This window comes from Sinocyclocheilus rhinocerous, unplaced genomic scaffold (assembly GCF_001515625.1).
Source record: "Sinocyclocheilus rhinocerous isolate Xijiao unplaced genomic scaffold, SAMN03320098_v1.1 scaffold249, whole genome shotgun sequence".
Lineage (NCBI taxonomy): Eukaryota > Metazoa > Chordata > Actinopteri > Cypriniformes > Cyprinidae > Sinocyclocheilus > Sinocyclocheilus rhinocerous.
In genome coordinates this window covers 1103136-1115899 of record NW_015666483.1, presented here as the reverse complement: position 1 = coordinate 1115899, position 12764 = coordinate 1103136, and the positions used below count along the sequence as shown (strand labels likewise).

Here is a 12764-nt window from a genome sequence, read left to right as displayed (position 1 = left end):
AATATCTCTTTGGATTTGAGACTTTAGTCTTTGTAACTTTACAGATCTTCTTTATGCACCAAGAGCTTGTAACACTTCAAAGAGAAAGGAAAATTTGAAATCGCATCATATGATCCCTTTAAGGAAAAAATAAAACCAATTTCATGGGGCCCTGAATTTTTTTTTTATTGTTTTATTATTATTATTATTATTGTGAACAAAGTTATGTTTGTTTATTCTCAAGGCCTAAAAACATGTGGACAGTATTTAATTCCCCATTAACGGTAAATTAATATCGTGACAAATATTAATATTGTATGATATGGAAAATAAATATATTGTGATAATATTTTTGCCCATATCGCCCAGCCCTAGTTTGTTATAAAGAGGTCAAATTATTATATTTTATTTCATTCATTCATTCCTTCCTTCATTAAGAAAGGAACTCATATATCGGGGAAATAATAGTGTCATGTAATTGACTCATGTGTTGCTTATATTTTTGTTTCTTAATTATTTTATTTTTTTCTGCTTTAAAGATTAAGGGGCGAACCATACGTGTGGACCATGTAGCAAATTATCGACCACCCAAGGACAACGAAGACATTGATGATGTCACTAAATGTTTGCGAGAAGAGGGATGTGCTCCTAAAGTCCCCCTGCCTTCCTCCTTTGAGTCAGGGTCTGAGGAAGAATATGCTGTACCTGTGAAAAAGCCAAAAAAAGGTGAAAAGAGGTTATATTTGTTCATTTGATATGATTTTTTTCAAGATGTTTATCTTTTATTATTTAATAAACAGTATTTTAGTTTTTTGACTAAATGACTGATTTATGTTGTTATACTTCAGATAAAAAGGAGAAGAAAAAGAAGAAGGAGAAGAAAGAGAAGAAAAAAGCACTAAAAGAAGAGAAACATGAGGCACGGACTGAGCCGTCAGCATCATCTCCTGTCAGAGTGAAGAATGAGAAGGAGGACACGGCATACGAGAAGTATGCCGCGAAAGGACCGGCAGGAAGCAGAAGGGACAGACAAGACTTCAGGAACCCACAAGACAGAGCAGATGAGGTGGACCGATTCAGAGATAGGTATAGAGGTGAGAGGGAAAGGGATCGAGAAGAAAACAAAAAGACAGACAGAAACCGAGAGGATAAAAGACATGAAGACACACGGCAGGGAGACAGAGAAAGAGACAAAGGAAGGGGTGTTGATAGAGAGAATAATGGGGAAAGAGAGCGTGAGAGAGAAAGGGAACGTGACAGAGACAGAAGGGAGCGCGACAGAGGAAATGACCGAGGGTTTACCAAACACAGAGATCACAGGCGGATGAAACAGGGTTTAAGAAATATTCAGAGGAAAATAAATGTGTTTAGAATTTTAGACCTCGATTTTTTTTTTTTTTAGAATTTTTAAATATCTGTCTGCAGTAATTAAATGTATAATGGCTACCTGGCATCATGTTACACACAGTACACTCATTTGACAAATAAATTCAAATTTTATTTGAATTTAAATGGTACAAAGACCAAAAATGTCTTGTTTAACAGTGTCAACAATAAACTCCAAAATTACGATGCAATCAAAGTACACCAATCATTATGGATTCAGTTGTAAAACTATTAAAAGACATTTAGTTAAGCGTGTTCAGTTAAAAAAAAAAAACAATATCAGACCAAGCAGATGTGTACATTACCCATTTATACCTGCTCAACAGGAAACAGCATTTCATCGCTAATGAATAATTATGATCGCTATGGCCATGACAACATATTCAATAACCTAGCAAGAAAAGATAAAACAATTACACAGATATACTGAGTAAATAAACACACACAGAATTCAATAGTAATAAACACGAAGTTGAACATTAAAATGTGTGGTGTGATTATTGGAAATCTGGGCTGTTGCTGTAAATTTATCTAGCCTGATAAAAAAAAAAAAAAAATCACACTATTCCTTTCATGCCCAAAACTATTTCTTTTCATAGCAAAACATTACACAGTTAGCACAGCTTTTAATACAGTAAATTAAGCGAATCACCCTTAAGTCAATCTGTTATAACCACGAGTTACTATGATCTGTTCAATTCATGAGCGGTCAAATGCGAAGTATTCATAATTGGCCAATCAGGAGTACTGCAGATTTGACTCCTCACAGACACTAAACGTTCAAGTCAATACTCAAGGTTAAAGGTCAAATATCTGTTTGCACTGAACTTTAATAGTGTATGCTGTTGGGTTACCCCTGTGTGATGTCCCTCCTTGCAATGCTCACATGCTAGACTACATCGATCACCAACCCCATTTTCAATAAGCTATCAAAAAACAGAGATAAAAAGATGTTCACGCTAGTTCTTAATGGAACTCCATCTAAATATACAAACAGGTCATCAGGTCTTTGGATGTAGCCGTCTTCTGTAGTTGTAAGCAATCTTATTGACATTTTAGCCACAGTCAGTATTTTCCAAACGAAATCGTGAATAATTACCATGAGAATTTTAAATGTTGAATAATAGTTAAAGGAACAGGTCGAAAGCAAAATATTAGCTTTCTGCAGCAACACCATTCAATACTGCAAATTATATTACTATAGCCTCTAAAAACAGAATTGGGTGAGAATTGGGTGAGAAAGCAAGACTAATATATTGCAGTACTGACTATTGAAATGGTTGTGATTTCTGTGAGATGGATAGTATATGTTCCAGGTTTTGTTTACAAGATGTTATGCACGTAATAAATTCATCTATTTTCTAAATGCATGTTCTTTTTGTGAACAATTTATTTAACTACACTTTTCTTACAATCGACTGCAAAGGTGCAATAAAATCTTTTCTGAAATATTGTATTTACGAGTTGAACGCACATGAATACCACCACAAAGTCATAATTACGAGTGGGAAATTCAGGAGCCTCATTTATAAAATGTTCCATAGAAACTGTCCTACTTTTGATCAAATCTCAATTCTCAAATGTGCGTACGTGTGATTCCAACGTACGCACAAAAAACATGTGCACGCCTCTCTTCCAGATGTGAGATCTATAAATAGCAACTGCATATAAAACAGCACCACTCAACATCTAAATCAGGGTTCCTCAAATCTTGCCTTGGAGGGCCAGTGCACTGCAGAATTTAGCTCCAACCCTGATCAAACTCACCTACCCTGTGATTTTCTAAGATTTCCAAATACCTGTAGTACTACGACTCTGCCACAAGGAAAAGTTCGTACGCCTGCTTAGAACCTGACATGGTGCGAAGCATGTACAAAAAATACGATATTATTGTACAATCATGGAGTATATAACAATTTACAGAACCTTCTTGAATTGAATAAGAACATTAAAAAGCAAAAACACAGATGCACGTTCTTTATTCTTAGTTTTGAAGTAGAGAATCTTGCTTAACTTTCCATTTTGTAGGAACGTTACATTGCCATCTTACTTCAACCAAATCAATTTTGAATGCACCCAGCATCATAATTACGACTTCCCAACTTGTAAATATGAACTTCCCTGGAGGACTTGAATGCTCAACAAGCTCACATTCAGCAGATTTGCCTAAATTTATTCAACAGTCAATGGATTGAACCAAGTTTCCACCTTACATTTTTTTCTTTTTTGATAATCCGTTTCACTCAGATGTACATCACGGTACCGAAGAAAAGATGTCAGTACTTGTGTTTCATTGTGACTTTAACGTTTATTTATTTAAAATACTTTTTCTTCAAATCATGCATTTGAAATAACCATGGTTAGGGTTTTTCATATTGATGGACCTGTAAACTCGCACATGCTAATATTTGTATCACTGGGTTGGCACAGGAAACATCTCACCATTTCATTGCCATGAATGTTAAGTATTCTAGTCCTTTACGTAGACTTGTTTATTCGCAAGTTCATTAGGATGTGGTGCTCAATATTGATCGTGATGGCTTGATTGCGAGGCATGGCACACAGCTCAGGAAACCACCTGCTCACTTCATTAAAATGTATTTATTCAGTTTTGTGTTCACTTCTGTGTAGGGGAGTCTAAAATGCCGTGGGAGAGAGACAGATGCCTGGTGGTCTCTTTTGACATGGTATACGTCTTGTCTCTGTCTTGGAGCTACAACAAGCTACAAGAAGTGGATGGTCATATCAGAATTAAGACATCAGAATATATCAGTGTTTTATTTGAAAATAGAAACGGATTAGGCTAAATGTGCAAATTGAACATGGTTCGGTTTTCTGTGACTAAATTGTTATTCTTTATTGCACAAGCTTTGCATTGTCATCCCAATGCCGTAGGAGTCATGCCACATAGACCTGGAAGCTTGGAGCTTCCTTCAGGGCTTGTGATCTACATGCAGGTACTTTGTCCTGTTCAACATGCATTTGATATTTTTATGCAGGACTTAAAATGATAGAGGTTGTACAGTCACCATCCATTTGGTTCAACTGCATAATTGTTTATCGATCTTTAGAGGAACGATCCAAGACCTGTAAATACCATGACAGATTCACTAATTTTGAAGTAATCTACAAAAAGGTGTGAAAAAGTGATTTCAGACTAATCAAGAACATTTAAAAAAAAATATACTAGAATTTTCTTCTAGGAATGAATGAGCTAGATTTCTCATTTGCATATTTAGTTGCCATGACAACTGCATGTAGAGAGAACAAGCATCGGGGACGAGAGTCTGTCCACGTGTTTGAGGAGCGGAGACACTGACCACATGAGCACACTTTCATCTTGTCCTATGGGTCTCTAAATGTAAAAAAAAGAAAAATCTACAAATCAATACATTTGCTCCACAACAGATTTATAAAACATTTAATTTACATTTTTTAATTATTTTTCAGAAGGAGTAAAACAGCAGACATATAAAGAAGAGCTGAGAGCGTCAGTTGTGCATCAAACTTGAGATCTCTTCACAGAACCACCCACATTCAGGGATATCAATGCTCTTCTCGCACAGACATCTCCAAAGTCATCAGAGGTATTTGAAAAGAGGCTGGGTTCCGTACTTGATCAGTGTAAGTGAAACGGTTACTGCAGCAGGTTTTGGGGGCAAAGTAGAATGACGTGCCATGTCCTTCCCACTCAAAATGCCACTTTGTAAAATTTAAGTCTCTTTCTAGACACTGGAGGTTTGGAGGATAGTGACCTGAACTTGACACTGAGACCTAGAAGGCGGTAGACTCTAAAAGACTGAGTTTGTATACTAGTAAGGCATTGTGTGGGTTCATTGATCAAAGAGGAGAGTGAGAAATTGTTCAGATCTTACTGGGTTTGAAAGAACTAGAGTAAACAAAGCTAGACTAAACGATCATTTTGTAAGAGACGTAACAGTAACAACAAATACCAACAAAACTAAAGTTGTTTATATTTTTACAAAAGCTTTTCTTAAAGATACCTTAAAGATAACCTCAAATATAAAGTAAGAAAAAGTACAAAGACAACAAAACCAATTAAATGCGGACACTTTATCAACGAGAAAATAACAGGTTGTTGTTTGTGCACAGGCTAAATCTTTTACATACAGTCACTGTTGACAAGACAAAGTACGCTAAAACGCAAAGGTGGAACACCTATATAAAATAAATAGTTCATTAACAAATGGAAATTTGGTCATTTCCTCACCTTGTGTTATTGAAACCTGTATAGAAGTCATCTAGCAAAATGTGTGAGCTGCTCTTTTTCATACAATTAGATATTTTCAGTAAAAAGCCTTACATTTCAGTCTGCCTCTAACAAAGCTATCATATGGCTTCAGAAGACTTGAAATATAGAGCACAGGTTGTATGGTCTATATGGTGCTTTTTGTCCTCTGCTAGAGAACAGCGGAGATATTCTACTTAACTTCTCCTTTGGTGCTCTGCAAATAAGTGTTAGAAAATGAGGGCAATTAAATAACAGATTTATCATTTATAGGCCAACTATCCCTTTAAAAAAAAATTGTGGCATTAGATCATGGGTAACAAAATTTGAAATGGTTGGCTGTAGTTCTGTCATTTTATCGAGCTTATATTTGTGTTGATCACAAACCAGTTCTCTACTCTGGATAAGGACCATAAAATAAACTAAGTATTGTCCTCATTACGTCTTGCAACATTGACGACAGATTTAAAAAAAAAAGGAAGGAAGGAAAAAACATAGTGAAGAGGTCAGATTCTTGCCTTAAAAACATGGTGGCTATATTCTCATTTTTGCAAGTGAATTTTATTTCCACCATGCACACTGCATTTCCACCATGGGCATTGTTTTATCAAGCCAATATACAACCATGAAATTCAGAGGATTACCATTTACATTGCCATGTACAATTTCCATGGTTTCACGCAATATCCATAGACGAAAAGTAGTGCAGTTTTGTACAACATAAGTTTTAGAAGCTTCTGAGGCAAATGTTACACCTTCATGCCTAGACTCTTCCCAAGTTAGCATTTTGATTCTGTGATGGTATTTATCCACACCTGAACTTCTACTGAAGGTGTAATCAGAAAGTTGCGGTGTTTGTATCCTTGCGGTGTGCAAAAGAAATTCTCAATTGCACCAATGCCTTCAACGGGTTGCTAACACCTGCAAATCCCCGCTTCATCTCGAGAAGGACTCTTGTCATCCTAACCTAGCAAACTAACCTACTTGTGAATCTGGAAAGTGTGCGCTGTTTTAGCGGATGACTCTTGAACCGAAATATACACAAATGTATACATCTCCCAACCGTTGCCTTTAGAACCTGCAGTCTGATAGGGAGCAGAGGTTGTTCAAGGTTTGGGTCACTGGATAAAGCCTTACGCTGCCACCTCAGCACATGGAGATGGTCACGTTGATACCCAGGTTGCCATTGTCTGCAAACAGGTGGGCAATAGAGGTATCAAACACAAGACAGTCACTGTTCATGATGGCTGCTGCTACGCCATCGTGGATCGAGCGCGGCGTGGCCTCCCACGTGAGCCGCCTACGGTTGCCGTTCAACTCGAGGCGGTAGGCAAAGTTCTCCGCTTGCTTTCGCGTGCCAATGAGCAGCACGATGGCAAAGAACTGCTGGTGTCCCTCGTATTTCTCCTGCTTCTCTAGAACCAGCATGAAGTGGTGGCCAAAACATGACTGCATCATGACCCAGTCCACAGCCCCCGGTAGATTAATATCCGTGGCCAGAAAGACAATGTCCTCGCCCTGTAAGGTGGTAATGGATTTGTGGGCATGCATGAGATGTGGCATGACGGCCTCCAGGGAGCCCTGCCATTTACAGGAAGCCCCCGGGCATGGGCAGGTGTAGGGGCGGAACTCACAGACTTCTTCGTGCTCCGGCTTCTCGCTGTGGTGAAGGGACAGCAGACATCCAGCTGAGGCATACTGCGGGAAAACAGAAATGAGACTTGCATGAGCACCGGTACAAAAAACATTTTCAGTCAGTCATCAAGTATCTCTTCAAGAGAGTGAAGAGAGTTCGGATCAAGAGCGCTCGGGTAAGTAATGGGAAAACACTGAAAGAGTAACTGATGATGAAGGACAAAGACAGAGTAGCAGGAAAGGTGAGTGGGAGGCTGAAAAATGGTGAGAGAATAAAGGGAAAACTAGGATAAGGGGATTTCAGGAGGGCAGGTCAAGGACACAGGAGACAGGGAATTATATATAGGTAAAGCAAAGAGGGAACTAGGCCATGTGTCTAGATATGTCAGTATCATTTGAAGCGAATCCATAAATTGCATAGAGTAATTTACGTCTGTTCGTGTGTGTACTTGCCATAGAAGTGACGTTGCTGCTAATCATGTGTCAAGCTGTGACAACCCTCTCATTTTTTATGCACGTGTCCATGCAGTTTGGGAAAAGAAGTGGGACGGATCGTGTTGCTTCAAGGTGAATAGCACAGCAAGGCTCTCTCTTTGATTATCTCAGGAAGGGAATTTAAATGAAGGTCAAATATGAATGTTACCCCAATCTGCTCACTTTGCTGGAAATGTGCACACTGCATGTCTTTCTTTGCTCACTCTAAAACCAACATTTATCTCTCTGACTGGCCTACAGGATTGGACTTGCAACAACAAAAGGTGAAATCCCACAATACCCTGATGAATGCCCTTCCCAGGGAATTTCATCAGCTTAGCAGAGTTGCATTAAAAACCAGGTATTCAGCTCAAATTGTAGGTAAAGGTTTAGAATTCAAGACCATAGGCAAAGCAACAAAGAAAGAAAATCCTTGCATGAATGGGCTGGGGAAAAGGAGCGAACCTACTGGTTTTCTGTCAAAATGCAAGCTCAATTATGTCAAGACAGTAAAGAACTAAGACCAAATAAAAATACTTTTTTCAAGCACACAAGCTAAGAAAATGAATTCGATTTTTTTCCCCATTTAAAGTGATTTTATAAAGCATTATCTGATTCTTTCTTATGAAGTTTCCAGAAAATCTATGTAAACTTCATTAATTAGAGTAAATCATTACACCACAGGACAATCCGTTTCTATCAGGTTAGAGCAAAGCTGGAGGTGTGGGCATTCAACCAAACCCCCCCCCCATTACGCTAATCCTTCCTCATTTCCCAGCCTTTCTTTTACGAATCAAACAATCTGACTTCTGGAGGTGTGGAAGGTTTGAATGACAGGATTTTGAGCAGTAATCCTAGGGCCGTACGGTGGAGATAAAGCCTCTGTCTAGAGTCTGTTGGAGCTGAGGGTATTGGCGTAGTAGGAAGGAATAGTATCAAGTGTCTGTTTAGGGTACACTGTTAAGTGTGTGATTTTATGCGCATGTGTGTATTTAGTCATTACTATACCTGATTCCAGCAGTGAACCCTGTATATCACTTACCTTGCATTGATTAGACCCTAGAGTGAACAAATTAACTGCGTTTCAACAGTGCATCGGAACATTGAGTCAATGACTGTACCAATATGCCCACACTTAAAAAAAAAAAATCAATTCCGATAAAATGAGCAGAGGACCAACATACAAATACATCTGCCACTGGCAACAAATTAGATTCACTTTAATTAAAACTTCAAATCTATCACCAGCATACATTGCTCCAGAGACCTGATGAAATAATAAGTGAAGTGCTCTCTTTCTAGTACATCCTTGACTCTGTGCCAAGCTAGCCCTGTGGAGACACATAGACCCTGGGCTGGGAGCTTAGCTACTGAATTATTTACACATTTCTGCATTTAAGTTGCAAATTATATCTCGCCACTTTAGCCAAGAGGGGAAGTCATTGGATATGCTCATTTTGATGAATGACAATGAATTTTGACAGTTTATTAATTTGTTTTTTGTGTGTTGAAATGGAAATAAACCAGAACACGAAATGGGCACGTAAGAGTCACAGTCTTCAGATGTTCTTTGGTGGTTTTGTCTTACCCTAAGCTAAAATGCTTAATTTTCAAAACTTATTAGCAGCAAAGAGCTTATTTTTTTTCTAAACACGGCATCTGGGCCTGGATATTTCTCAATGCACAATAAAAGAATCCTAGACCTTGAGAAAAAAAAAAAAAGAGTCCTTAAAAGTAGTTTGCTGCAATACATTTTATTGGCATTTTTGCATCTTAAAGGTGGGGTATGTATTTTTTCAAAAACGCTTTAGAAAACTGAGTCGGGCCGAGTACCAAAACAAACTTGTAGCCAATCAGCAGTAAGGGGCGTGTCTACTCATGATGCAGAGGAGAGAGCGCTCAGTGCACAGGACAGACATTAGCCGAGCCGAGCGGCAGAAAGATAGAGATGGCTGATAAAAAAAACAAAAGCGGAAAAGAAGGCTTACGATAAGGGTGTCTACACCGGACGCAACAGTTCTGTCTACACTGGACGCGACAAATCGACCGTTGAAAATCAGAATGCAGCAGCAGTTTTCTGTTGGGGATTTGTCGTGTCACGCCGTGCCACATCCAGTGTAGACAGTATCACTGATTATAATGAGTTCTAGTTTTTTGTGTCGCTCCGCGCCGCTCGCGTCCGGTGTAGACACGGTGTAACATTGGTTTTGCTTTGTTTCACAGAACTAATCGTTGCCTGGGTTGCGTACGTATGTGTGGGGCGGAGCTATCAAAATAGGGGCGAGACCCTTTTGGGGTAGGGGCGTGTTTGTTTTGGTGATTTGAAATATCAACATTGGCTACCAGAAATCACTTACTCCACCTTTAAGGCCAAACAGACTTAATACAATTTACTGAAAGTATGCAAGCAATATGCTTAACTTTACAACAAGCTGCCAGATAAACACATTGTGCTACAAGTATCGTTCAGTTCAAGGGTACCTTTGCTTTTACCAAATGACTGATGCCTCTGCCAACAATGTTGACAGTTGGGAAGTGCTGGGTAGCCTCATTTCAAGAAACTATTGATGTTTCCCATACACCTATTCAGAGCAATGAATGAGAGGCAGGCTTATCTCTTCTCCATTAACAAGCAGGAGGACCTTGAGTTGCCATCACCAATGTGTCAGTTGAAAAGGATGGCGTCTCCTCACTCAGATCCCCAGAGACGGAACCCAGGACAGACGAGATGGCATCATTACCATCTCTTTTCCCTTCTCCCTCAAGGGCAGGGTGAGTGCATATGAAATGGCAAGAGAAAGCGCTCTTGAGACCAAGTGAGGCCACCAGCATCTTGGTCCCCTCTTATAAGACACCATGTCTGCACATGACCTCATCACTGCTGGGAAGCGGCTGGGCTCGGGTCATAATTAGAATCAACTCTGGGGGCCTTACGAAAGGTCCGTGCATCAGGCACCGAGAAATCTGATTTCTCCTGATCAGTGGCAAGCCGTCGCACCCACTTCAACCACTGCAATGGAAGCCTAGACACTCGCTTTCCCACTCTGGAATCAATAGCAATTTAGTTAAAAGTTTCAAAGCTGAAATCAGCCCAGTGAAGGCCGGAGTAATTAGGTTAGAGGGGGGAGGGGAATCCTTGCTTGCCATCATCTCGCTCTCGCTCAGTTCTTCAATTACATTTAACGTTTTTTTACGCAGAAATTAGTGTAATGTGTTTGTATATACATAGTATAATTGACATTGAGATAGCATCTGAGACTTCTGCACAGTAGGACAACATTTTAGTGCAACATTAAAATAAAAATAACAAAATTACAATTTTGAGAATAAAAAGTCAATGTTTGGGAATAATTTCAAAATATGCCTTTTACAAAAATAAAGTCATAAATCATATCCTTTTACTACTTAAGCCTTTTACTAATTGTTTTATAATGTCTACTTTGAGGCTAGTTTCTTTGTGACTTTATTGTCTTTAATTGTAACTTTAATCTTTTAAGTTTTATGGATTTTTTTCTTAAAACTCTGCATTCTATTACCATTATACTATTATGAGAGCATTCTTAAAAGCATGATTATATTCCTGTAAGCACCGCAACAATATTCCCCATAGGTGGCACAACTTCATTCCCTATTCCCATAATGTTCAGACTTTCCAGAAATTGTATTAGGCCTACATTTAATTTTTTCCCCCACCTTTACCAGTAAATGCATGCTTTACTGCCAGTTGACATGTATGGAAACAAGTAAAATGAGTGAAGGGGAAAAAATCTAGTATGTTCCTGCATCAAACAGCTAATGAACAAGTACCATAATATATGTGACCCTGGACCACAAAAACAGTCTTAAGTCGCTGGGGTATATTTGTAGCAATAGCCAACAATACATTGTATGGGTCAAAATTATTGATTTTTCTTTTATGCCAAAAATCATTAGGGTATTAAGTAAAGATCATGTTCCATGATAACAAACTTAATTTGATTAGTAATGTGCATTGCTAAGGACTTTATTTGGACAACTTTAACCCACTGGTGCTCTTCGGTCACTTTTGACGAAAACATTTTCTGTTTTGAATTTTTTTAATCACAGCTTCATCTGAATGGTACGAAATTTGGTGACTTTTATGGCATTTGGAATGTGAACACAAAAAAATTGAGGGCATGATTCGAGCAGGTTAAGTGGTCGTAAAAAAATAAGTCACACTTGTGGTCTTCGGTCAAAAATGACCGACCATAGGAAATTAATGGGAAATCGACAAAAACACAAATATTCTGAGAAGTTTTGTGTGTACAATCTACAAATCTGACACAATGCAGAAAAAAAGTACACCGCAATGACAGGGTGAAACTCTAAAACATCAAGAGTGCAAAACCACACACACACACACCTATGAACTGGTGTGACTGTAACACAGCAAATATGAAAAATAAAAGCAATAATTCAACTATAATGCAGTAAAAAAGTAGACGGCAAGGAAGGGGTTACACTCTAAAACATCAAGAGTGCAAAACAGATACACTCACTCAAACACAAACTCACTTACACACACTCACAGACACATACACAAACACACACAATTATACACACTCAAATGAATTGGTATGGCTATAACCATATAGCCAAAACGAGTCAGAAAACTGAAATAAGAGGTTGAAATCAGATCAGACCCAGAAGGATTAGGCTCTGATAAAACATTCCTGTTCATTTTTGTTACATTTTTATAGAATTTTAATGTTTTGTGTAACAAAATGCTTTCTCTGTGTTCAGGTTTGACTGTTGTAATAATAACTCAAAAACTGACACTTCAAATCAACATTTAAAAAAAAAATTTGAAATAAACCTTTACAAAAAGTTGTCTTTGAGAATGTCTAAATATATATCCAAACCCACAACTTAATAAAAATAAGTATTTATGTCTAAAAACAATTAGAGAATTTATAGGCCTTTTATATAGAGCTATATAGGAATCTATGGGCTAAACCATGTAATTGCATATGTTTTTCTTATTTTACTCCCACCAGATGGCACTAATCTGGCTTCAAAA

General features: G+C 38.2%; 2 protein-coding genes across 3 annotated transcripts in view; one reads left to right on the top strand and one right to left on the bottom strand.

Moving 5' to 3' along the window:
• The window catches only part of LOC107732309 (RNA-binding motif protein, X-linked 2-like), a 9859-nt gene extending 5352 nt beyond the window's left edge, over positions 1 to 4507 (top strand). Inside the window, exons 5-9 of the mRNA XM_016543594.1 lie at positions 519 to 705; positions 828 to 1313; positions 3997 to 4104; positions 4234 to 4322; positions 4439 to 4507. Coding sequence (XP_016399080.1) covers positions 519 to 705; positions 828 to 1313; positions 3997 to 4104; positions 4234 to 4322; positions 4439 to 4507 — 939 coding nt within the window. The remainder of the gene's footprint in view (positions 1 to 518; positions 706 to 827; positions 1314 to 3996; positions 4105 to 4233; positions 4323 to 4438) is intronic.
• Positions 4508 to 5716: 1209 nt separating this feature from the next.
• Positions 5717 to 12764, bottom strand: part of LOC107732330 (E3 ubiquitin-protein ligase Siah2) — a 30966-nt gene continuing 23918 nt past the window's right edge. For both annotated transcript variants that reach the window (XM_016543618.1, XM_016543619.1), the window contains one exon: positions 5717 to 7312. In XM_016543618.1, the coding sequence (XP_016399104.1) occupies positions 6761 to 7312 (552 nt within the window). In that variant the 3' untranslated portion in view covers positions 5717 to 6760. The remainder of the gene's footprint in view (positions 7313 to 12764) is intronic.